The sequence below is a fragment of the Oncorhynchus gorbuscha genome, linkage group LG14 (genome assembly GCF_021184085.1).
Source record: "Oncorhynchus gorbuscha isolate QuinsamMale2020 ecotype Even-year linkage group LG14, OgorEven_v1.0, whole genome shotgun sequence".
NCBI classification, from domain to species: Eukaryota; Metazoa; Chordata; class Actinopteri; order Salmoniformes; family Salmonidae; genus Oncorhynchus; species Oncorhynchus gorbuscha.
In genome coordinates, this window is record NC_060186.1 from 12,507,868 (window position 1) to 12,535,353 (window position 27,486).

Below are 27,486 nucleotides of genomic sequence, written 5' to 3' on the forward strand. Positions count from 1 at the left end.
TATATTAGTTGAGCTATGTTAGTTCTATGTTCGCTGAGCTATGGAAGTTGAGCTATTTTAGTTGCCCTGTAAAAGGAGATTTACATAAAAGAATCATAAAGATTTATGATGGATAAGATGGATGTTTTACAGTTGCCGGTTTGTGTCGCTCCTCGCCCTGTTGTTAAAAGAGGACGCTGGTCAAAATCTTCACGTTTTCAAGGGGATGAGAGATGTATTGAAACTTGCATCTGTGATTGTGGCCCAGTGAGTTATAGCTGGACTGTAGTGCAGCAGGCTGCATTATGCCAGAACTCACTCCGGAATTATGGACGCAACTTCTGATACAAGTCTATCGCTGACATCCGATTGCAGGTTTTGACCAGAGTTCTTCTCTAACACTCTGTCCCCAGTGTAATCGAGCTGCCTTCCTGTATCTGCCTCTATCTGTGGTCCCTGGTCTGTGGTGGTGATGACATTAACAGACTTGTTCCTGTGCGAGGTGTGATTCACTCAAAATGGCCACGTGCACTCCTCTGAGTGTGCGATGCAATGTGCCTTGGCTTTGCTAGCTGACATTTTGACTAACCTCGTTCCCGTGTGTGGTGTGTGTGTGTGCAGTGTGTTGTATACACAGTATGGTCTACTGTTCTCCCAGCCCTTATCAACTGGTTTAGAGTCCGTTTTGTTTGTCTCTCTCATTTGTTTGTCCCTCTCACAGTGGACAATGGGAGCTGATCCTGTGTCAGTTGTTATGGGCATAAAGTAAGTTGGATAGCATTATCTACTGACCCTGGGCCCACTCTGGGTGTTGAAGCTAAGTGACTAACTGACGGGTCTCTGTCTCCCCCTACAGTTGGCCCCTTAGCAGTGCAGCGTCTGGACAGCTCTACAGTGAGGACCTACTCCTGCTGAGGGAGGAGAAGAGAGACTGTATGCTGTAAGTCACACACATTATCGCTGTGCAAGCTATCAGTTGCGCATACACACATGCTCACGCACAAACTCTCCCTCTCTCTTACATCTGTCGTTCTGCTCAGGGACAGCAAATGACTGTGAGAAATTGGAACGGGGTGAGAGGGTAACTTGTCTTTACAGATAACCATGTTTGCTTGGAGAGGAGAGTCCCTGCTCTAGAGCAGGCACTCATGATCAGATGATAGGAGTCAAAGGCAGCAGCATGAGGCGGCCTCACTCTGTTGTCCCTCCTTTAATCTCTGTCCAGCACAGACAACTACAGCCACAGAACACATGGAACTGTATTCCACATCAGGTAACTGATGCCAGCAGTAGAATCAGATTTTTTGAACTGATAGAAATACACCTTGTGGAACAGCGGGGACTGTGAAGAGACACACACAGGTAGTATGGCAGTAATATACATGTTGTATTGTAGATATGTAGTGGTGTAATACTGTTATATGATGTACTGTTTTTATATTTGTTTCATTTGTGATGTAAGTGCCTTCATGTGTTTGGACCCCAGGAAGAGTAGCTGCTGCCTTGGCAGGAACTAATGGGGATCCCTAATATATACATGAATAACCCTGAATGCCAAGGTAGAGAGATATATGGCAGCTACGTCTCAAATGAGATGTTGCACAATTAGTAATGTCAACAATAATTCCCATGTGATCAAATTCATGTTTATGAAAACTGCACTGTCACTGTGGATAAAGCTTCACAGTGGCACAGTGTAAGTAAACCATACCTCCTCTCTTTCAGGTCCAGATACTGTATGTAGAGAAGGTCTTACTGTACCTTGGAGCTGCTGGACGGGTCCTCCTGCCTGGAACAAACATTCTGACGAGACGCACTGCCAAGAAGCACCCCCCTACCCACCCACCCACCAAAAAGAGAGGGGGGCAGCGAGGGGTGCCTCCTGCCAAGCCGCCCCCCTCTGCACTTACAAGTCAAGGCCCCCTGAAACCTGGGCAGCAGCTGCCGGTGCTACTTTCCTTCAGTCTGTCCTGTTGTCACCGTTTCTACCTTTTACATGTACAATAACTTGTTGAAGCATAATGTTCTGTGTATTTCTTCTACCAGGAGATGTGTAGGTTATCTGTAAATTAATATAAATATGAGGTTTTTAAAATATAAATATATATATAAATATATACACATCTATATTACAAAAATGAAAAGATATTCAGAGTTTGTGCAAATAAACCCCGCCTTCCCATTTCAAGTCCATGTCCTTGGTTCAAATATGCTGCTCTTTGAACATTTCTCCATAATTCCCCGAGAGACCATTTTGTACATAGTTATTTTCCATTGTGCAGGGAAACGTGTGTTTTCACCTTGGAGAGACTGTCCATCTGGTCGCCACGTGACCCCCCCCCCAGCTGGTAAAGCCTGCCCTCTAGTGGCGTGTACAGCCCCATGTATCCGCGTCACCAGCCACAGCCCCTCACCTCACAATCATGACGAAGCCCATCTCATAGCAAAGCATTCTGGGTGGAGGACACAGAAACGCACTGTGATGTCGACTGATGATGTGACAAGCACTTTGATACAACCACAGAAACTGTGGACTACAGCCACAGACTAAAAGATAGACTCCACTCTGAAGCTACTCAGCTCAGAGATCAACTAACAGCAGGAACACTCTTCATCAGATGATCTCACTCACCTACAGTACCTTGACCATAAAGCCATACATGAATAAACTCAAGCTGGACTTTTTTTTTATTTTGCCGTGGAGTCCGACTCAGCATCGCTGAGAAATAACTGAAAGACAGACTGCTTAACTCATTGTGCGTAGAGTGTATATGAACATGTCGAAGTGAGGTGAATTTTAATGACAAACCTGTTGCTTGCTGTGACATTGGTGTAACTGTTGACTTTTTGTTTTCGTCTGAGTTGCCAGGGAAACCTATTGTACAGCCCTCCTACCTGTCTTTGAGTTATTTCTACTCGATCAGGTTTGAATTTTTTGTTGCCTTTTACATCCTCGATTTGCACAAACAAAGAATCATTTTATTTTATGTCCATTTTTTATTCATTGCTAATTGTATTTTGGTCAAAACTAAGTGGTGATCAATCAAATTTTCATTGCCAATAAATATGATATGTAATATGAAGGGATTTTGATTTGTACGGTTGGAGTTTGTTGAAGTCTGTAAGTAGGTATCAAGTAAGCTTCATTAATAGTGTTAAAATGTTGGCAGCATGAGGATTGAACCCAAACTGAAGCTAAGTTATGAGGTGGGAGACCCTTCCAGCGACTGCAGGGGCCTGTTCAGGAGGACATAACCTAACAGAATGTTCAGATACATTTCTATTGTGTAGAACAAAAATGATTGTCTATCACATGGAATAGGGAATCGTGTCAGCTCTATTCAGTCTATTTCTAACTATAATGTTCAGTGTTTAACGTGCCTGAATACACCCAGAGCTCAGATGTTTTCCTGGACCCAAATTGCTTACCAGTTTTTAAAATCTCAATATCAAATCATTTCTGGTTAACAATTAAGTACCTTACTGTAATTGTTTTCAATCAAAAAGAAAGCAAAAATACCTTAGCAAAAAGATATTTCTCAAGCAAGACTTTTTCTAGGACTGTCTGGGAGTGGGATCAGTTTCTGAGTGGGAATTTCCCATTCCCACTCAGGCCAAAACTACATCCCAGGCCAAAACTACATCCCACCAAAGATTTTCCCTTTAAGATTTAGATGCACTATTGTAAAGTGACTGTTCCACTGGATGTCATAAGAATCAATTTTTTCTGGATAACAGCTCTAAATGACTTAAATGTAAACTAAAAGGGAATGATCATTTTCACAATATTATTCCAACCTCATAATATTATTCCAACCTCATAGTGTGGAAATATTAAACACAGGAAAGTCAGTTTGACTGCACTGGGCCTTCAATAGACCAATAAAGAGAGTTTCAAACCTCTCTGCCAATAACCTGCAAGTTTTTAGGTTACATAAATATATCCCTCCTATTAGGCCTGTCCAGTTAGGGCCCTCACTCATACCACTCCCAGACAGTCTCTTTACTAAGAAGCTATTTTTGTTTATTTGTAACAGTTAACTTTTACCCAGACATTTAAAGAGGCTGCATTGCACCTTTTAAAATCACTTTCAACTGAGATTCTGTGAAACCCACCCTTCAACTTTCTTTTGCCAATGGAGATGTCGCTTCTTTAAATAATTAATACAATGCATTATGGCTGTTTGAACAATATTGGTCACAGAGTTTCTAAACCCAGAGGCGTAACATCATGAATCTTCTGGGAATGCTTGTGAAAGAAAGTCGGCAGACCAGACCTGGGTTTGAGAAGTCAATGGGAGGAGTGAAAAATGCTTCCTTAGTTGTTTTCTCCAAATCTAAAAGCCACACCAAGATTCAAGACAATGTCTTAAGTAGATGAAACTGTCATTATGAAAGTGACAAACTGACACGTTTTCATTTTCATCTAAAACAACTTTATATCGGAGGACTGCCTTTTAGTGGTCCACGGATCCACCCGTACCCAAATCACAGTACCGAGACCCGATCTGGGACCTGAGAGTGTCCGGATCCAGAATTTGAAATAATGTCATTTGTCTGGGTCGGATCTGAGATGATTGTCATGGGTCTTGGGTATGTGTAATTTTACCTGACTTGTCCAGAAGGGCCTGTACAGATCCGAACACGACTGCTGCAGGAGAGAGAGCAAGAAACTGTATAACTGATCCGAACACGACTGCTGCAGGAGAGAGAGCAAGAAACTGTATAACAGATCCGAACAAGACTGCTGCAGGAGAGAGAGCAAGAAACTGTATAACTGATCCGAACAAGACTGCTGCAGGAGAGAGAGCAAGAAACTGTATAACAGATTCGAACACAACTGCAGGAGAGAGAGCAAGAAACTGTATAACAGATCCGAACACGACTGCTGCAGGAGAGAGAGAGCAAGAAACTGTATAACAGATTCGAACACAACTGCAGGAGAGAGAGCAAGAAACTGTATAACTGATCCGAACACGACTGCTGCAGGAGAGAGAGCAAGAAACTGTATAACTGATCCGAACACGACTGCTGCAGTAGGGAGAGCAAGAAACTGTATAACAGATCTGAACACGACTGCTGCAGGAGAGAGAGCAAGAAACTGTATAACAGATTCGAACACAACTGCAGGAGAGAGAGCAAGAAACTGTATAACAGATCCGAACACGACTGCTGCAGGAGAGAGAGAGCAAGAAACTGTATAACAGATCCGAACACGACTGCTGCAGGAGAGAGAGCAAGAAACTGTATAACTGATCCGAACACGACTGCTGCAGTAGGAAGAGCAAGAAACTGTATAACAGATCCGAACACGACTGCTGCAGGAGAGAGAGCAAGAAACTGTATAACAGATCCGAACACGACTGCTGCAGGAGAGAGAGCAAGAAACTGTATAACAGATCCGAACACGACTGCTGCAGGAGAGAGAGCAAGAAACTGTATAACTGATCCGAACACGACTGCTGCAGTAGGAAGAGCAAGAAACTGTATAACAGATCCGAACACGACTGCTGCAGTAGGAAGAGCAAGAAACTGTATAACCGATCCGAACACGACTGCTGCAGGAGAGAGAGCAAGAAACTGTATAACAGATCCGAACACGACTGCTGCAGGAGAGAGAGCAAGAAACTGTATAACAGATCCGAACACGACTGCTGCAGGAGAGAGAGCAAGAAACTGTATAACAGATCCGAACACCACTGCTGCAGGAGAGAGAGCAAGAAACTGTATAACTGATCCGAACTGAACACGACTGCTGCAGGAGAGAGAGCAAGAAACTGTATAACTGATGCTGCGAACAAGACTGCTGCGACTGGAGGAGAGAGCAAGAAACTGTATAACTGATCCGAACAAGACTGCTGCGGGAGGAGAGAGCAAGAAACTGTATAACTGATCCGAACACGACTGCTGCGGGAGAGAGAGCAAGAAACTGTATAACTGATCCGAACACGACTGCTGCGGGAGAGAGAGCAAGAAACTGTATAACAGATCCGAACACGACTGCTGCGGGAGAGAGAGCAAGAAACTGTATAACTGATCCGAACACGACTGCTGCGGGAGAGAGAGCAAGAAACTGTATAACAGATCCGAACACGACTGCTGCAGGAGAGAGAGCAAGAAACTGTATAACTGATCCGAACACGACTGCTGCAGGAGAGAGAGCAAGAAACTGTATAACAGATCCGAACACGACTGCTGCAGGAGAGAGAGCAAGAAACTGTATAACAGATCCGAACACGACTGCTGCAGGAGAGAGAGCAAGAAACTGTATAACAGATCCGAACACGACTGCTGCAGGAGAGAGCAAGAAACTGTATAACTGATCAAGAAACTGTATAACAGATCTGAACGACTGCTGCAGGAGAGAGAGCAAGAAACTGTATAACAGATCCGAACACGACTGCTGCAGGAGAGAGAGCAAGAAACTGTATAACTGATCCGAACACGACTGCTGCAGGAGAGAGAGCAAGAAACTGTATAACAGATCCGAACACGACTGCTGCAGGAGAGAGAGCAAGAAACTGTATAACAGATCCGAACACAACTGCTGCAGGAGAGAGAGCAAGAAACTGTATAACTCATCTGAAAACGAGTGCTGCAGTAGGGTGGGCAAGAAACTGTATAACAGATCCGAACACGACTGCTGCAGGAGAGAGAGCAAGAAACTGTATAACTCATCTGAAAACGAGTGCTGCAGTAGGGTGGGCAAGAAACTGTATAACAGATCCGAACACGACTGCTGCAGGAGAGAGAGCAAGAAACTGTATAACTCATCTGAAAGCAAGAAACGTATAACTGTGCTGCAGTAGGGTGGGCAAGAAACTGTATAACAGATCCGAACACGACTGCTGCAGGAGAGAGAGCAAGAAACTGTATAACAGATCCGAACACGACTGCTGCGAACACGACTGGAGAGAGAGCAAGAAACTGTATAACAGATCCGAACACGACTGCTGCAGGAGAGAGAGCAAGAAACTGTATAACAGATCCGACTGCACGAAACTGCTGCGACTGGAGGAGAGAGCAAGAAACTGTATAACAGATCCGAACACGACTGCTGCGGGAGAGAGAGCAAGAAACTGTATAACAGATCCGAACACGACTGCTGCGGGAGAGAGAGCAAGAAACTGTATAACTGATCCGAACACGACTGCTGCAGGAGAGAGAGCAAGAAACTGTATAACTGATCCGAACACGACTGCTGCAGGAGAGAGAGCAAGAAACTGTATAACAGATCCGAACACGACTGCTGCGGGAGAGAGAGCAAGAAACTGTATAACTGATCCGAAGCAAGAAACGACTGCTGCAGGAGAGAGAGCAAGAAACTGTATAACAGATCCGAACACGACTGCTGCAGGAGAGAGAGCAAGAAACTGTATAACTGATCCGAACACGACTGCTGCAGGAGAGTGTAGTATGATCTAAAATAAAGACGCGACCACGAGGTTCTAGCTCCAGCATGTTTATTAACCTAACCCTTGCATGTCCTACATAGGTACGGATGCCCCCAAGGGACATCCTACTACATCTTCCCCTCTCCCATGAATAAGAAGTCAACATGCATAACCACTGAAGCATAACTGAAATGCAATTTGGAAACCAGTATTATTCTCTAACATGCTACTTCCCATCCTGAAACAGTATGAAAGCATTAAATCACACAGTATGAACATTAACTTAGGTACAGTCTCTTTTTGCTGGATATGGTCCCCAACAGTATGTTTTCTCTTCACGTAACATAGTCTTTCAGCCACTCTGGTGGCTTCACATCCCTTTTTGGGCGCGCTTGTGGCTCTGTGAGCATTCTCTCTCCTTCACCCTCTTTTTGTGCATTTTCTGTGGCCTCGGTCTGTGTGGCTGGTAGATCTGGAAGAGCTCTGAGGTGCGTTTTGTTCCTTCGTACCTCTTCTGAGCCTGTGTCCACCACATAGGAGCGTGGGGCATCCGCTGTCCTCAGCACTTTTGCTGGTGTCTTTGAGTTTGTAATCCACACGCGGTGACCTTCGGTCAGCTTTTGTTTCAGACGTTTGTCCCTCTCAGCGAAGGCCTTCCTGTTAGGCCATCAGGGTTTAAGCTGAGCCGGCGAGACAGGCAATGGGGAACGCAGCCTCCTGCCCATCAGGAGCTCGGCAAGCGACGGCCCATGATGCAGTGGTGTAACTCTGTAAGCTAACAGAGCCCTGTATGGATCCTTGTTCTTTTTCAGCAGTCCCGTGACTGTTTTCACAGCTCTCTCTGCCTCACCATTACTCTGTGCATGGTAGGGGCTACCGGTCACATGTATGAAGTCATATTCTGCGGCAAAAGCAGAAAAGGAGCTCGCAGAGAACTGGGGAGCGTTATCTGTAACCAGGACCTCAGCGACCCCTTGCCTGGAAAAAATGGACTTTAATCCATTGATAACACCAGCTGATGTGGTTATGGGTGTCTTTGCTATTTCAATGTATCTTAAATAGTAATCTACCACTAGCAGATAAGTGTCATTTTTCCAATAGAACATATCTGCCCCTACCTTTTGCCATGGCCGTTTTGGCAGCTCCGTTGCCATCATTGGCTCCGGATGACAAGATTGACATTTTGTACAGACCTCACACTGGGCCACTAGCTTGGCAATCTGAGTACTCAGACCAAGCCACCACACCGGCAGCTATTAGCCTATTATAGAGCAGGTTGGTTGGTTGGTTGGTCGCTGTCTCTTGTCAATTCAATTCAATGGGCTTTATTGGCATGGGAAACATATGTTAACATTGACAAAGCAGGTGAAGTAGATAATATACTTTTTTTAATAAAAAAAGAATAAAGACATTACAAATGTCATTATGTATATATACCGTGCTGTAACGATGTACAAATGGTTAAAGTACAAAAGGGAAAATAAATCAACTTAAATATGGGTTGTATTTAAAGTGGTGTTTGTTCTTCACTGGTTGACCTTTTCCTGTGGCAACAGGTCCCAAATATTGCTGCTGTGATGGCACACTGTGGTATTTCACTCAGTAGATATGGGAGTTTAATCAACATCGGGTTTGTTTTCTAATTCTTTGTGGATCTGTGTAATCTGAGAGAAATATGTGTCTCTAATATGGTCATACATTTGTCAGGAGGTTAGGAAGTGCAGCTCAGTTTCCACCTCATTTTGTGGGCAGAGTGCACATAGCCTGTCTTCTATTGAGAGCCAGTTCTGCCTACAGCGGCCTTTCTCAATAGCAAGGCTGCTCACTGAGTCTGTACATAGTCAAAGCTTTCCTTAAGTTTGGGTCAGTCACAGTGGTCAGGTATTCTGACACTGTGTACTCTCTGTTTAGGGCCTAATAGCATTCTAGTTCGCTCTGTTTTTTTGTTAATTCTTTCCAATGTATCAATTATTATCTTTTTGTTTTCTCATGATTTGGTTGGGTTTAATTGTGTTGCTGTCCTGGGGCTCTGTGGGGTCTGTTTGTGTTTGTGAACAGAGCTCCAGGACCAGCTTGCTTAGGGGACTCTTCTCCAGGTTCATCTCTCTGTAGGTGATGGCTTTGTTATGGAAAGTTTGGGAATCGCTTCCTTTTAGGTGGTTGTATTTCTTGAAAATCTCTACTGCCTTTGATTTAACTCCTGCACATATGCAGTTCGGCGGCGACACGGCCATTAGACCAGATGAGATCGGCTACAAAGTGTAATCTGGGATTTCTATTGGAGAGGCAGTTTCTACCTATCTTTGATATTGGTACCCATTACTGGTAACACCATGAGGATTTGACAAACAATCTTTAAACTGCATAGCGGTTGTTTTGGTGGAGTCGGAGGTGAAACTAAGTTAGAGCTGTTAAATGCACAAGCAGCTCCTGGCGTTATACCTACAGTGGACATTGCCATTGGCTGCACAAAGTCGCATTAAGAGAAACATCATGCAGCCTTGATTACAAGTTGGAACACTGGAATGTGAGATGGAATCTACACCTTGATTAGGCTGATAGAAATCCTCCTTATTTCATTTGAAAGATTTTCAATTTGAGCGTCAGTATTTCTATATAGCCTACTTTCTCCTTCTGAACTTCTAACACCAGTGGGATGGGTGTGGCTTTGTGACAATGATCAAGAGCAGCTTCTCACCAATTTGACAGCTCCAACGCAGTTCCACCTCCGACACCGCCAAAACAGTTATGCGGGTGTCGGCTCTCGCCGGTTAAACACTCGATCTGATTGAATCTAAGCCTTACTCAGAGAATTGAACGTGTTCTGTAGCTTTACCAAGTTTTTTCACATTTTATTTCACAGTGGTAAATATACTTCACAATATCGTTAACCACTGTTCAAGGTCTACCATCAAGTTATTTCATGTCATTTCTTGTCCTGGCTATTCAATGTCACCCCCACACAGAGGTAGTGGCACCCATCTCTTAGAATGACTGTTCTCTTTGGGTAATGTTAGACAGTGCAACTGTTAAGTCTACAATTGGCAGTGTCTTCAGTGGAATAGTGAAGATGCACTGTGACCGGTTTGCAAATCTGCTTGTGCTATAGTCAACTCCTGTTGTGCCATGTTCGTTGTCACGCCAACGAAAGTCAGAGGAGTAGGCTAAAGTACATACAGCTCTTGGCAACCTGGCTGTTTTTTGTCTAGTCAGAGGAGTAGGCTAAAGTACATACAGCTCTTGGCATCCTGGCTGTTTTCTGTCTAGTCAGAAGAACAGTTCTAGTCCACCCTTCATGGTAGACTCTGCAATGTCTGCAGCCCAGGTGGACGGTTAGAGAGTTACTGTCCAGTGGGTCTCAGCTCCTGTTTCACCATCTTCTCAATGTCCTTGTACACATCTGGGTCCTCAATGGTAGGGGATATCTGTGGAGACAGACACAGTCTTCCGTACTACTAGTAGTAGCAATATCTTTCCATTTCTCTTTCAATCTTATTACATTGTGAGTGAATTTCATCTTTCATATAATCCTCAAACTTTTATTCAATTTGTCGGTATGAATTCAATTGATCCAACACCGACTCGCCAGATAATTGGCAGCTGTACAGGAATAATAATCCAGTGCTATTATTGGTGAATAATTGCCTCTGTCTTCCAGAACCAAACAAAATATTATTAATATAGAGACATTCCTCAAAGTGTGAATACCTCAGATTCTAATATGCTACAAAAACATTGTTGTTGGCTTCAATCCATGTAGCATTGACATGGTGGGTGAATGTGTGGTGAGTTACCGTGAATGGCTTCCCGTTGACCAGGTTAGCCAGGGAGGAGCGGGGGATCTTCCCAGAGCGGGTCTTTGGGAGACCTCTGACAATCAGCACCTTCCTGAAAGCAGCCACGGGCCCGATGGTCTCTCTGACCAGGCTCACAATCTCCTTCACCACGTCTCCCTGGCTCTTCTTTAGGTCTGAGACAGACCCACATACACAGGTGTTTGACTTTCTATAACCACACAGTCACAGTAATGTTGGATCCCCAAATTGCTCTATTAAATGGACCTTTGTCCTGTATCTCTTACTGTTTCTGAGAACACACAGAGCCAGGGGGACGTGGCCCTTCAGGGAGTCCTCCAGACCCACAACAGCACAGTCCACCACCCCGGGGTGCTGCAGGACAGACTGGAACACACAAAGCCTCTTAGAATCAGCATTCCTGAACAGTCCCATTACAAGTCAGAATGTTTAACAAACTTCATTGTAACTTATTTTACCTGTTGTCCCCCGGTTTTGTCCCTATGTCGGGGGTAATCTGGTACAACATATCCACAGGGAACAGTGGAGGCTGCTGAGGGGAGGACGGATGACAAATGGCTGGAACGGAGTGAATGGAATGGCATCAAACCCATGGAAACAATGTATGTTGTATTTGATACCATTCCACTGATTCCGCTCCAGTCATTACCTCAAACCCATCCTCCCCAATTAAGGTGCCACCAACCTCCTGTGACAGGGAAGTGTTATCAACCCAACCTTCGCTAGTACAGTGGTCTGTATATCGGTTTGTACTTCTGCTTTTTATTATTCCAATACTGATGCAATTTGAACGTGGCAAACACTTTGACAATATGACAGAGCCTAACCGAACCACGGACCAAACGGCAAACACTTTGACAATATGACAGAGCCTAACCGAACCACGGACCAAACGGCAAACACTTTCACAATATGGCAGAGCCTAACCGAACCACGGACCAAACGGCAAACACTTTCACAATATGACAGAGCCTAACCGAACCACGGACCAAACGGCAAACACTTTGACAATATGGCAGAGCCTAACCGAACCACGGACCAAACGGCAAACACTTTCACAATATGGCAGAGCCTAACCGAACCACGGACCACACGGCAAACACTTTCACAATATGGCAGAGCCTAACCGAACCACGGACCAAACACTTTCACAATATGACAGAGCCTAACCGAACCACGGACCACACAGCAAACACTTTCACAATATGGCAGAGCCTAACCGAACCACGGACCAAACGGCAAACACTTTCACAATATGACACAGAGAACCACCACGGCAAACACTTTCACAAACCACGGACCACACAGCAAACACTTTCACAATATGACAGAGCCTAACCGAACCACGGACCACACGGCAAACACTTTGACAATATGGCAAACAGAGCCGGACCAAACACTTTCACAATATGGCAGAGCCTAACGGAACCACGGACAAAGCAAACACTTTCAAACACTTTCACAATACGGCAAACAGAGACACGGACCAAATGCAAACACTTTCACAATATGGGACCAAACGGCAAACACTTTCACAATATGCCTAACCGAACCACGGACCACGGCAAACACTTTCACAATATGGCAGAGCCTAACCGAACCACGGACCAAGCAAACACTTTCACAATATGGCAGAGCCTAACGAACCACGGACCAAACGGCAAACACTTTGACAATGGCAGAGCCTAACCGAACCACGGACCAAACGGCAAACACTTTCACAGAACCACGGCACAATATGGCAGAGCCTGAACCACGGACCAAACGGCAAACACTTTCACAATATGACAGAGCCTAACTGAACCACGGACCAAACACTTTCACAATATGGCAGAGCCTAACCGTTGAACCACGGCAAACACTTTCACAATATGGCAGAGCCTAACCGAACCACGGACCAAACGGCAAACACTTTCACAATATGGCAGAGCCTAACCGAACCACGGACCAAACGGCAAACACTTTCACAATATGGCAGAGCCTAACCAAACCACGGACCAAACGGCAAACACTTTGACAATATGGCAGAGCCTAACCGAACCACGGACCAAACGGCAAACACTTTCACAATATGGCAGAAACCACGGACCAAACGGCAAACACTTTCATGGCAGAGCCTAACCGAACCACGGACCAAACGGCAGTGGAGGCTGCTGAGGAGGAACACTTCACAATATGCAGAGCCAGAGCCTAATGGCAGAGCCTAACCGAACCACGGACCAAACGGCAAACACTTTCACAATATGGCAGAGCAAACACTTTCACAATATGGCAGAGCCTAACCGAACCACGGACCAAACGGCAAACACTTTCACAATATGGCAGAGCCTAACCGAACCACGGACCAAACACTTTCACAATATGGCAGAGCCTAACCGAACCACGGACCAAACACTTTCACAATATGGCAGAGCCTAACCGAACCACGGACCAAACGGCAAACACTTTGACAATATGGCAGAGCCTAACCGAACCACGGACCAAACGGCAAACACTTTCACAATATGGCAGAGCCTAACCGAACCACGGACCACACGGCAAACACTTTCACAATATGGCAGAGCCTAACCGAACCACGGACCAAACGGCAAACACTTTCACAATATGGCAGAAACCGAACCACGGACCAAACCAAACACTTTCACAATATGGCAGAGCCTAACCACGGACCAAACACATGGCAGAGACCAAACGGACCAAACGGCAAACACTTTCACAATATGGCAGAGCCTAACCGAACCACGGACCAAACGGCAAACACTTTCACAATATGACAGAGCCTAACCGACGGACCACGGACCAAACGGCAAACAACATATGGCAGAGCCTTTGACAATATGACAGAGCCTAATGAACCACGGACCAAACGGCAAACACTTTCACAATATGGCAGAGCCTAACCGAACCACGGACCAAACGGCAAACACTTTCACAATATGGCAGAGCCTAACCGAACCACGGACCAAACGGCAAACACTTTCACAATATGGCAGAGCCTAACCGAACCACGGACCAAACGGCAAACACTTTCACAATATGGCAGAGCCTAACCGAACCACGGACCCACGGCAAACAGACCGAACCACGGACCAAACGGCAAACACTTTCACAATATGGCAGAGCCTAACCGAACCACGGACCAAACGGCAAACACTTTGACAATATGGCAGAGCCTAACCGAACCACGGACCAAACGGCAAACACTTTGACAATATGGCAGAGCCTAACCGAACCACGGACCAAACGGCAAACACTTTGACAATATGACAGAGCCTAACCGGCAAACCACGGAGCCCAAACGGGCAAACACTTTCACAATATGGCAGAGCCTAACCGAACCACGGACCAAACGGCAAACACTTTGACAATATGGCAGAGCCTAACTGAACCACGGACCAAACGGCAAACACTTTCACAATATGACAGAGCCTAACTGAACCACGGACCACACGGCAAACACTTTCACAATATGGCAGAGCCTAACCGAACCACGGACCACACAGCAAACACTTTCACAATATGGCAGACCAAACGGCAAACACTTTCACAATATGGCAGAGCCTAACCGAACCACGGACCACACGGCAAACACTTTCACAATATGGCAGAGCCTAACCGAACCACGGACCAAACACTTTCACAATATGGCAGAGCCTAACCGAACCACGGACCAAACGGCAAACACTTTCACACCGAACCACGGACCAAACGGCAAACACTTTCACAATATGGCAGAGCCTAACCGAACCACGGACCAAACGGCAAACACTTTTTGACAGAGCCTAATGAACCACGGAGCAAACACTTTCACAATATGGCAGAGCCTAACCGAACCACGGACCAAACGGCAAACACTTTCACAATATGGCAGAGCCTAACCGAACCACGGACCAAACGGCAAACACTTTCACAATATGGCAGAGCCTAACTGAACCACGGACCAAACGGCAAACACTTTCACAATATGGCAGAGCCTAAACGGACCAAACGGCAAACACTTTCACAATATGGGACCAAAACCACGGACCAAACACTTTCACAATATGGCAGAGCCCTAACCACGGACCAAACCAAACACTTTCACAATATGGCAGAGCCTAACCGAACCACGGACCAAACACTTTCACAATATGGCAGAGCCTAACCGAACCACGGACCAAACGGCAAACACTTTCACAATATGGCAGAGCCTAACCGAACCACGGACCACACGGCAAACACTGACAATATGACAGAGCCTAACTGAACCACGGACCAAATGGCAAACACTTTCACAATATGGCAGAGCCTAACCGAACCACGGACCAAACGGCAAACACTGACAATATGACAGAGCCTAACTGAACCACGGACCAAATGGCAAACACTTTCACAATATGGCAGAGCCTAACCGAACCACGGACCAAACGGCAAACACTTTCACAATATGGCAGAGCCTAACTGAACCACGGACCAAACGGCAAACACTTTCACAATATGGCAGAGCCTAACTGAACCACGGACCAAACGGCAAACACTTTCACAATATGGCAGAGCCTAACCGAACCACGGACCAAACACTTTCACAATATGGCAGAGCCTAACCGAACCACGGACCAAACGGCAAACACTTTCACAATATGGCAGAGCCTAACCAAACCAAACAGAGCCCCGAACCACGGACCAAACACTTTCACAATATGGCAGAGCCTAACCGAACCACGGACCACACGGCAAACACTTTGACAATATGACAGAGCCTAACTGAACCACAGACCAAATGGCAAACACTTTCACAATATGGCAGAGCCTAACCGAACCACGGACCAAACGGCAAACACTTTCAGCTGATTGTGAGGAAATGAGATTGAAAATACAAGCGACAGACCCTAAAGGTGCCGGTTAAACAACACTTTCCTGTGGATACCCCATCTCCACCTCCAACAGCATGTACAACATGTAAAGTAACTGGAAATAGCATTTCATTCAACATTCTGGCCTGTAGAGACTATTGAGTCTTTTTTAGGGTATCTTTGGTCAGACTGAAAATCCATGTTTAGGGATTGTAACACTCAGAGATGTTACAATACATTTCTGGTCAGGTTACATGGAGAAACCTTTTTTCCTAATGACATTTCTACTCCAGTCATTAACTATGCGTCTCCACCGTGTGGCTGACACAGACGCCAAAACACAAGGTAATAACCTGTTAACAGGTAGATTCATATCCATGCAACCTGGACCTATTATTCTCTCCGTTCCTACCTCTTCCAGCGCCCCTGCCGACAGCCTGTGGCCCGCCACGTTGATGACATCATCAGAGCGAGACATGATGTACAGGAAACCCTCCTCATCCACGTAGCCTGCGTCCATGGTGTCATAGAAACCCTAAGGTAAACAGCAGGTAATGACTGACGTTCAGATAAAATCACCACTCTAGTGTAGATCACCTTTGGGTGTTTTTGTTCTGTTATCTACACTGAGTGTACAAAACATTGGGAACACCTTCCTAATATTGAGAACAGCCTAAATTCATCGGGCCATGGATTCTACAAGGTGTCAAAAGCGTTCCACAGGGATGCTGGCCCATGTTGACTGTTGTGTCAAGTTGGCTGGATGTCCTTTGGGTGGTGGACCATTCTTGATACAAACGGGAAACTGTTGAGCGTGACGTTGCAGTTCTTGACACGCTCAAACCGGTGTGCCTGGCACCTACTACCATACCCCGTTCAAAGGCACTTAAATATTTTGTCTTGCCCATTCCTTCTCTGAATGACACACATACACAATCCATGTCTCAATTGTCTCAAGGCTTAAAAATGATTCTTTAACATGTGTGCTCCCCTTCATCTACAGTGATTGAAGTGGATTTAACAAGTGACATCAATAAGGGATCATAGCTTTCACCTGGATTCAGCTGGTCAGTCTATGTCATGGAAAGAGCAGGTGTTCCGAATGTTTTGTGCACAGTGTATAATCATACAGTACATTTCAACCACTAGATGGCATCACTGGCCAGCACAAAATTCATCCAGCCTGTCCCATGAATTACATGGTTATTAAAGTTGAAATCTAGAATCGAAAGTCATTATGCATCTTAGTAAGTATGTGACAAATCCAAAGCAGTGAACACACACACACACACACACACACACACACACACACACACACACACACACACACACACACACACACACACACACACACACACACACACACACACACACACACACACACACACACACACACACACACACACAAACGTGGTGAATTATTATCTGATGCTAAGACATTAATAAAGCCTAAAGTTGAGATAACCTACAGGGAACTTGGTGAAGTAGAGCTCCTTGAAAAGCTCCTGGTTCTGCCACAGAGATAAAGCTGCTCCTGGTGGTAGTGGCAGCCTGGAGGAGAGGAGAGACAGAGGGTGTGTGGGTGGGTGAGAGAGAGAGAGACTAGTGTCTGACATGCAACAGACGGTGGCAGTGACTGAGGTGACACCGTGGGACAGCTGGACACCGTGGGACATGCCAGTCACGGTGAGGACTATTACAGTGGCACTGATCCCCATACTCTGTGATGCTACAAACAATATCCAACAACAACTTTAGCTAATAACAAATGCGACAAAACAGTTAATTGTAATAATAATAATTGTAATAATCAGAGGAGGTCTAGGGTTGTCTTCTTTTACCCATGAAGCCATGATCACAATAAACCCCCACCCACTGGCTTCAAGATGTCTGAGGCACTGTTTTTCTATGGGGAGATAAGATACTCTAGGATTTCTAAACCCGTATGTATAATACTTTGGGTTTAGCAAGTGTCTAAATTAGAAAGATAAGCCTGTCAGTCTATAAGGTTTATAAAAGAGTTGGGGGGCTGAGGTAGTGGATACCATTACACTGCACCTTTAGTGGGTTCAGACATGGAGCCCAGTGTCTGCTGGGCCTGACCTGACCCTTCGTGTGAACACACACACAGGTATAGGGTGACCGAGTATCCCTTTACCCAGGGTCACTCTCAATCACCCCCAAATATTACTGAGAGGGTCATCCAAGTTCAAGCCCTGTCCGCCTCACACCCGTTTACAAAGCAGCATGTTTGAGTATTGTAGTTGCACCAAGAACAAATAACCTTTAAAAATATATATATATTCCAATTTTGTTCAAGAGTATAGAAGATTCCCTGTCTGTCTTTGACTGCAGCCAGATCTAGGGCACCACTGGTATTGCTCTAGCCCGGAGAGGAAATGAACAAACCAAGACCTAATAATGTTCCATGGTTCAACCACCTGCATTTATATCCTAATGAGGCTGTCACCCTTTTTTGAATGCACTTCCACACTCAGACACCAAACAGCCTTTGAAGCAACAAAACAAACCAAATTCAATTAGGGCACTGATGCTTTTTCTTAGCGCATGAGATCCTCGCCACCCAAAGGAAATAACAATGCCTAAGGTTTATTTACACAATGCACTATAAGAAAATGCGTTTGATGCCTCCCATCTTGACTCTGGAAGAGAGATTCTCCATTATCAATTCACCTCAGAGCTAAAGGTGTTAGTTCTTAAACAGAGAAAAGGGTTGGTTATAAGAGTTGTGGCTATTTGTTCTCTGATGAAAAGCTCCATAGCAGCTCGGGCTGAATCCATTGTAATCCACCTTGTTGGTGCAGAGACAGTGGCCGCAATAACAATGAGGTGGCGAATGGAAGATGGGAGTGATTTCCAGGTAACAGGCTCACAGATAAGAGCACAATGGGGAGGAAGGACTGATGTGCCCTCGCCGTGGCCCGGCTCACACAATCAGCTCCCAACACACACATTCTCTCTCGTTCTCTCTCAGGTCCTTCTGTGGAAGCTACTACAGTGGAGACCTGTCTGTATGGAGAAGGTGGTGCTGCATGTAGCCCTGGGTGATGGAAAAATGTTTCGTATGGTCGTTTCAAAGTAAATTATTTCCATAAAACAATTCCACCCTCCTATTTGAACAGATAGAAAACAGGACTTATTTTACTGTGCTCGAGTTTCTAAAAGTGACAGTGTGTATGTGTGTGTGAGTCTATCTCCCTGGTGCAGAGACAGAAAGGTTTGCTACTCCAGGTGACAGAGGCAGTATAACAGAATGACTTAGCTGCTCACAGAGGTGTGGCCATGACCATGCGGCTGGCTTACCTCACCACAATATTTCCCAGGGTCCTTGGCGTCACCTCCTGCATATCATCGTCGATCACTGTGACTAGAGAAGAGAGAGGTGCATAGAAATCTGATTTATAGGGCTAATATTTCAGCAGTGGGCGATGTGGGATGTCAAAATGTGGGTTGCTCTGAAGTTCAACCTTTGTATTGATGGAGTGTGTTTTTTCTTTTCCCAAGCCAATACCCCTGGACTCCTCTCACACATGCCCATATTAAAACAATTACAGTGTGACATTAATACCTTTTTGCTGATTACAGTTACAGAGCCTGAAAAGCAGTGTCTCTCTCTCTGCATACTGGTCAGGTAAATTGACTGAGACATTTCAGAACATTTGGGATAGTTCCAGAGTTCCAGTCATGCCCATGGGCGGCACGTGCCCCCTCATATTTGTCCTGTTTAAAAAAATACAGATTTTGTTTTTGTAAAAAGTTTTGTTGTTGTTGTTCCTCTGGAATACTACTAGCCACCTAGAAATGTTATGAAGTTGGCGTTGGCTTTGGCTAACCTATATAGTAGCTCGTTGGGAGATTGGGAACCTAAGAAGCCATTTCAGCATATCAATCAAGTTAGCTCGTTTGTCTATCAACACTACATGACCAAGTATGTGGACATCTGCTCATCGAACATCTCATTCCAAAATCATGGGCATTAAGAAGCTATAAACAGTCTCCACTCTTCTGGGAAGGCTTTCCACTAGATGTTGGAACATTGCTGCGGGAACTTGCTTCAATTTCAGCCACAAGAGCATTAGTGAGGTCGGGCGATTAGGCCTGGCTCGCAGTCAGCGTTCCAATTCATCTCAAAGGTGTTTGATGGGGTTGAGGTCAAGGCTCTGTGAAGGCCAGTCAAGTTCTTCCACACCAATCTCGACAAACCATTTCTGTATGGTCCTCGCTTTGCGCACGGCGGCATTGTCATGCTGAAACAGGAGAGGGCCTTCGCCAAACTCTTGCTATAAAGTTGGAAGCACAGAATTGTCTAGAATGTCATTGTATGCTACAGCATTAAGATTTCCCTTCACTGGAACTAAGGGGCCTAGCCCGAACCATGAAAAACTGCCCCAGACCATTATTCCTTCTCCGCCAAACTTTACAGTTTGCACTATGCATTCGGGCAGGTAGATTTCTCCTGGCATCCGCCAAGCACGATTCATCACTCCAGAGAACGCGTTTCCACTGCTCCACTGAGTCCAATGGCTTTACACGACTCCAGCCTGACGCTTGGCATTGCACATGGTGATTTTAGGGTTGTGTGCGGCTGCTCGGCCATGGAAACCCATTTCATGAAGCCCCCAGAAAACAGTTATTGTGCTGACGTTGCTTCCAGGGGCAGGTTGGAACTCGGTAGTGAGTGTTGCAAGAGAGGATCAACGATTCTTATGCGCTACGTGCCTCAGCACTTGGCGGTCCCGTTCTGTCAGCTTGTGTGGCCTACTACATCAGGGCTGAGACAGAGAGTTGCTCCTAGACATTTCCACTTCACAATAACAGAACTTACAGTTGACCGGGGCAGCTCTAGCAGGGCAGAAACTTGACGAACTGACTTGTTGGAAAGGTGGCATCCTATGACGGTGCCACGTTGAAAGTCACTGAGCTCAGGCCTCCCGAGTGGTGCAGCGGTCTAAGACACTGCATTGCAGTGCTTGAGGCGTCACTACAGACCCGGGTTCGACACAAGGCTGTGTCACAACTGGTCGTGATCGGGAGTCCCATAGGGTGGCGCACAATTGGCCCAGTGTTGTCTGGGTTAGGGGAGGGTTTCACCGGGGGTCTTTACTTGGCTCATTGCACTCTAGCGACTCCTTGTGGGCGGGCCGGGCGCCTGCAGGCTGACTTCAGTCGCCAGTTGAACGGTGTTTCCTCCGACACATTGGTGCGGCTGGCTTCCGGGTTAAGCGGGCGGGTGTTAAGAAAGGCAGTTTGGCTGGTCATGTTTCAGAGAACGCATTACTCGACCCTTCACGTCTCCTGAGCCCGTTGGGGAGTTGCAGCGATAAGACAAGATCGTAATTGGATCGCAATTGGATATCACAAAATTGGTGAGAAACAAAATGGCACAGGTAAGGCCATTTTACTGCCAATGTTTGTCTGTGGAGATTGCACGCCTGTGTGCTCGATTTTATACACCTAGCAGCAACGAGTGTGGCTGAAATAAGCTGAATCCACTAATTTGAAGGGATGTACGCATACTTTTGTATATATAGTGTACCTTAACTGCATGTCTACTGGCAAGGTTGGTAGACTTTAGAAAAGCAAGCAGTTATTAATGTACTGAATAAGACTCACATTCCTTTCAATCTTTTACCCAAATTTTAGCAGAGATGCAGAGAAGCATATTTAGTTTCTTTAAAAAAATAACCACCAGTCAGGAGGATACAGACAGATCAAGAGGTTTTTCTGCTTAGATATGCAGAAAAATAAACACTTTACATAAAATTAAGCATAACGATTATGGCTAGATTGCAGGAAAAAAAAAGCTGTTTCAGGTGTTAGAAAAATGATACATTCTCCAACTTCCGGATAGGGGTCCTAGCCCCTCAGCCATCCTCACGTACTTTGTGCCTCCTCAGACTTTTGGGGTGCATGACGCACCTGGATAGTTCTGCTCTAATGAAAAGGGACAGGTTAGTTCTCACCATTGTATCCTGGAACGGGTTTGCCAGCCTGACCAGCAGGGGGAGACAGAGAGTTTCCCAGGCCAATACAGGAGGACGTGATTGCTGAGCCACTCTCTGATGAAAGGAGAGAGGGAGAAAGAGGACAGAGGGCATACAGGGTGAGATCATTAAGACTTTAGACTTTTACTGCCACAACTCATGCATCTTCCACGCTACTCTCTTATCTCTGCAACACACATGCACTTTATATTCACACGTGCGTACACACACACACACAGAAACATATGAACGCATGCGTGCGCGTTGTCCTCAAAGATCAATGTAACGTCAGAATTTCAACTTTTTCCGCCACAACCATAAAAAGTTTTACAGAATGTGTAAAAGGGAACAAATTATTCACACTTTTTGAGTCGAACAAATGTCAGTTTCATGCATGACTAGAAATATAATTGTTTGTGATTGTCAGGCATGGCATCTAAGCTGTGGTTGAGCCCTATGTTTTTTCTGTGAGCGGAGTTAACCTACATTACCAGAACTATGACAGTTCCTATGGGCTCCCTGAGTCACACAACCAACCTCCACTCCACACAGCTGCTCCACTTTATACTGAGATATCTCGGTCTATTCTGTCTCCAGTCACGTGCCCACACATCAACACTACAGCCCTGGTTCCAACCTAAATACAGCAGAACAATCAAAGAGGTGACATATCACACAGGGGAGGCTCTGATGGAGGATAATAGGAGAAGAGAATACAACCAATCGTCGCCACCGCAAATAGTTTTCTTGCTGTATCCTCATCATTGCATCCTGTTGTCATGGAGATATCTGAACGTGAGAGCACTCTAACCTACTTCACTTTCTTAGCTAATGTTTTGGACAAAGCTTCTATCCATATCATAAGGCATTCTTTGCTTGGGGGGGGCGGGGGGCGGAAGAGAAATTAACCCTCCTCTAGCCACCAGGGCAGTGCCCTCTGAACTAGAGATGTTCTGCACCACTCAGGGCTCATTAATCATCAACAGGTTAATCCCTCCCTGTAGACTTCAAAGCCCTTCTACCTCCGGCCAACACTGAGGTCTCCCCCAATAGGAGACACAGAAGGTTGACCTATGTCTGCCCCAGTCTCACATACCTGGTCAAAATTCAGGACCTATCAGCCAGTGGCCTCAGCCACCTCAGTGACCAATGACAACAAACCAGCCACTGTTCTGCTTCCTCCTCGAGTGTGGAAGCAGGGAGATGACATGGTGTAGTAGGCCTGCCTTATGCTTACAGCTCTGTTATATATATATATATATATGTGGATAGAGATCAATAAACCTGTGCAGAGTAGCTGTGTGTGTCTGCTCAGCCCACATATAGATCAGTGCAGAAACGGCAGATTCTAGCAACACATGTAGACCGTGACAGCCCTCTCTAAATGGGAACATGTGAGGATCACACAATAAACCCACCGAGCTGTGGCAGCAGCGGTGCGTTTAAATTCACGCTGTTCGCAGCAGTCGCTGTAATTGCGGCATAGATTTCAGACAGCAATTAAAGCCGGAACAGAGATGAGCAGAGACAACCAATATAATGGCCCAGTATAGTTGCACTCGCCGATTAAACACTTAGTAGGAAAACAATGCCCAGGGCTTTATGGTCTGCTTACATAACCAGGTACATTTGGGCTGTTAGTGGATACTAGAACACAGAGGATAAAACACCTTGGAACATCTCTGGGTTTTTTTAAAGGTCACCTGCAGCACTACCCAATTCCATGGGAAAAGTATAGATCTACAGTACTTTATGAATTGATTGTTAAGCGATCTTTGTTTCAAATACTTTCATTTTGTCCTGAGTTCTTCCTGATGTGTAAGGGGCAGCAGTAGCCCAGAGGTGAGAGAAGCGGACCAGCAGCCAGAAGGTTTCTGGTTCCAAGCCCTGTGCCGGGTAACACAAAAATGGGAATGGAACTGAATTGGAAGGCTACTGGACTCTGTCTGATCCCATGTAACATCGCCTGCCATTCTAACCAATGGACAATAATTGAACATGCTGCATACTGCAAAAGCCTTGAAAAACAGAGCTGTTTTTATTCCAGCGAGTGGAAGGAAGGCTATTAATATGCCACTGCACTGCTTAATTCTCCATACTTTGAGTGTTCTTAAACAGAAAGGCTTTCGCTAAGCAGAAAACCGGACGTTATCATTATATTCCCAATGACAGGAAAAATTGCCTAGTGACAACAAGCAGAGTCGACTGAGCAAGGCTCCAGATGACCACCAGAGAGAGGGATACTGAGAGGAAATCAGTGTGAAAACAGGTTTAGACATGGACGAGGGATGAAAGAGGTAGGGTCTCGCTCAATCTCTCTCTCCCTCTATCTCAGTGGTCAGATATCAGTACGCAAGCAAATCGATCTTCTCCAGACAGACGGGTCTATTGGGTCTGTGGTGGTGAGAGGCTGTTTGAGAGTGATGAATTAAGGGACACTGTGAGGCCATGCCAGGCTGTTTGACTCATTCCTCTCTGCCTCCTTCTTTCCACTCCTCTCCTCTTTTGACCTCACCCTCTCACCTTCCCCCCCCTACTCACAAGGCAGGCAATACGCTCGACCTCATCTTTACTAGATTCTGTTCTTCCACTAACCTCATTGCAACTCCCCTCCAAGTCTCCGACCACTACCTTTTCCCTCTCGCTCTCATCCAACACTTCCCACACTGCCCCTACTCGGATGGTATCGTGCCGTCCCAACCTTCGCTCTCTCTCCCCCGCTACTCTCTCCTCTTCCATCCTATCATCTCTTCCCTCTGCTCAAACCTTCTCCAACCTATCTCCTGATTCTGCCTCCTCAACCCTCCTCTCCTTCCTTTCTGCATCCTTTGAATCTCTATGCCCCCTATCCTCCAGGCCGGCTCGGTCCTCCCCTCCCGCTCCGTGGCTCGACGACTCATTGCGAGCTCACAGAACAGGGCTCCGGGCAGCCGAGCGGAAATGGAGGAAAACTCGCCTCCCTGCGGACCTGGCATCCTTTCGCTCCCTCCTCTCTACATTTTCCTCTTCTGTCTCTGCTGCTAAAGCCACTTTCTACCACTCTAAATTCCAAGCTTCTGCCTCTAACCCTAGGAAGCTCTTTGCCACCTTCTCCTCCCTCCTGAATCCTCCTCCCCCCCCACCCTCCTCCCTCTCTGCAGATGACTTCGTCAACCATTTTGAAAAGAAGGTCGACGACATCCGATCCTCGTTTGCTAAGTCAAACGACACCGCTGGTTCTGCTCACACTGCCCTACCCTGTGCTCTGACCTCTTTCTCCCCTCTGTCTCCAGATGAAATCTCACGTCTTGTGACGGCCGGCCGCCCAACAACCTGCCCGCTTGACCCTATCCCCTCCTCTCTTCTCCAGACCATTTCCGGAGACCTTCTCCCTTAGCTCACCTCGCTCATCAACTCATCCCTGACCGCTGGCTACGTCCCTTCCGTCTTCAAGAGAGCGAGAGTTGCACCCCTTCTGAAAAAACCTACACTCGATCCCTCCGATGTCAACAACTACAGACCATTATCCCTTCTTTCTTTCCTCTCCAAAACTCTTGAACGTGCCGTCCTTGGCCAGCTCTCCCGCTATCTCTCTCAGAATGACCTTCTTGATCCAAATCAGTCAGGTTTCAAGACTAGTCATTCAACTGAGACTGCTCTTCTCTGTATCACGGAGGCGCTCCGCACCGCTAAAGCTAACTCTCTCTCCTCTGCTCTCATCCTTCTAGACCTATCGGCTGCCTTCGATACTATGAACCATCAGATCCTCCTCTCCACCCTCTCCGAGTTGGGCATCTCCGGCGCGGCCCACGCTTGGATTGCGTCCTACCTGACAGGTGGCGTGGCGAGAATCTGTCTCCTCACCACGCGCTCTCACCACTGGTGTCCCCTAGGGCTCTGTTCTAGGCCCTCTCCTATTCTCGCTATACACCAAGTCACTTGGCTCTGTCATAACCTCACATGGTCTCTCCTATCATTGCTATGCAGACGACACACAATTAATCTTCTCCTTTCCCCCTTCTGATGACCAGGTGGCGAATCGCATCTCTGCATGTCTGGCAGACATATCAGTGTGGATGACGGATCACCACCTCAAGCTGAACCTCGGCAAGACGGAGCTGCTCTTCCTCCCGGGGAAGGACTGCCCGTTCCATGATCTCGCCATCACGGTTGACAACTCCATTGTGTCCTCCTCCCAGAGCGCTAAGAACCTTGGCGTGATCCTGGACAACACCCTGTCGTTCTCAACTAACATCAAGGCGGTGGCCCGTTCCTGTAGGTTCATGCTCTACAACATCCGCAGAGTACGACCCTGCCTCACACAGGAAGCGGCGCAGGTCCTAATCCAGGCACATGTCATCTCCCGTCTGGATTACTGCAACTCGCTGTTGGCTGGGCTCCCTGCCTGTGCCATTAAACCCCTACAACTCATCCAGAACGCCGCAGCCCGTCTGGTGTTCAACCTTCCCAAGTTCTCTCACGTCACCCCGCTCCTCCGCTCTCTCCACTCCGCTACAAGACCATGATGCTTGCCTACGGAGCTGTGAGGGGAACGGCACCTCAGTACCTCCAGGCTCTGATCAGGCCCTACACCCAAACAAGGGCACTGCGTTCATCCACCTCTGGCCTGCTCGCCTCCCTACCACTGAGGAAGTACAGTTCCCGCTCAGCCCAGTCAAAACTGTTCGCTTCTCTGGCCCCCCAATGGTGGAACAAACTCCCTCACGACGCCAGGACAGCGGAGTCAATCACCACCTTCCGGAGACACCTGAAACCCCACCTCTTTAAGGAATACCTAGGATAGGATAAGTAATCCTTCTCACCCCCCCCCCCCTTTAAGATTTAGATGCACTATTGTAAAGTGACTGTTCCACTGGATGTCATAAGGTGAATGCACCAATTTGTAAGTCGCTCTGGATAAGAGCGTCTGCTAAATGACTTAAATGTAAATGTAATGTAAATGAGAGAAGGGAAGGTAAGGGGAGAGGAGGGGAGGTAGCATTGTGCCCTTTCATTACAGGGTGCCGTCTAAAAGCCAAGCGTCATCACTGGTCTGTCTGTACAGACACAGAGGCACACAAACCCTTTATCTTTGTTTTGGGATCTCTGACATATAAACACTCATGAATCCACTCCCAGAACCACCTTGACTTGCTCTTCTCTCTAATCTCACATCGACTTTTACACAACCACATACCACGCATGCACACAGAAGCACAAACACACAGAAGCAAGCATACACACACACAGACTATTGAGTCAGACAATTATCTGGCCATTCCTGTCCTACATCTGATCCTTCTCACATGTCAGTTGTCAGATCTCAGGAGGCAGACTGTGTGTGTGTGTGTGTGTGTGTGTGTGTGTGTGTGTGTGTGTGTGTGTGTGTGTGTGTGTGTGTGTGTGTGTGTGTGTGTGTGTGTGTGTGTGTGTGTGTGTGTGTGTGTGTGTGTGTGTGTGTGTGTGTGTGTGTGTGTATGCA

General features: G+C 46.4%; 2 protein-coding genes across 3 annotated transcripts in view; one reads left to right on the forward strand and one right to left on the reverse strand.

Annotated features, from left to right (window-relative positions):
- LOC123994452 (liprin-alpha-2-like) overlaps nt 1–1,830 on the forward strand; it is a 268,132-nt gene extending 266,302 nt beyond the window's left edge. The window contains 1 exon segment of the mRNA XM_046297053.1: nt 836–1,830. Coding sequence (XP_046153009.1) covers nt 836–894 — 59 coding nt within the window. The 3' untranslated portion in view covers nt 895–1,830.
- An 8,374-nt stretch (nt 1,831–10,204) lies between these two features.
- LOC123994453 (acyl-CoA synthetase short-chain family member 3, mitochondrial-like) overlaps nt 10,205–27,486 on the reverse strand; it is a 42,822-nt gene continuing 25,540 nt past the window's right edge. For both annotated transcript variants that reach the window (XM_046297054.1, XM_046297055.1), the window contains 7 exons: nt 22,005–22,100; nt 19,345–19,408; nt 17,490–17,571; nt 16,433–16,555; nt 11,455–11,554; nt 11,168–11,343; nt 10,205–10,798 (listed from right to left, as the gene is read on the reverse strand). In XM_046297054.1, coding sequence (XP_046153010.1) covers nt 10,715–10,798; nt 11,168–11,343; nt 11,455–11,554; nt 16,433–16,555; nt 17,490–17,571; nt 19,345–19,408; nt 22,005–22,100 — 725 coding nt within the window. In that variant the 3' untranslated portion in view covers nt 10,205–10,714. The remainder of the gene's footprint in view (nt 10,799–11,167; nt 11,344–11,454; nt 11,555–16,432; nt 16,556–17,489; nt 17,572–19,344; nt 19,409–22,004; nt 22,101–27,486) is intronic.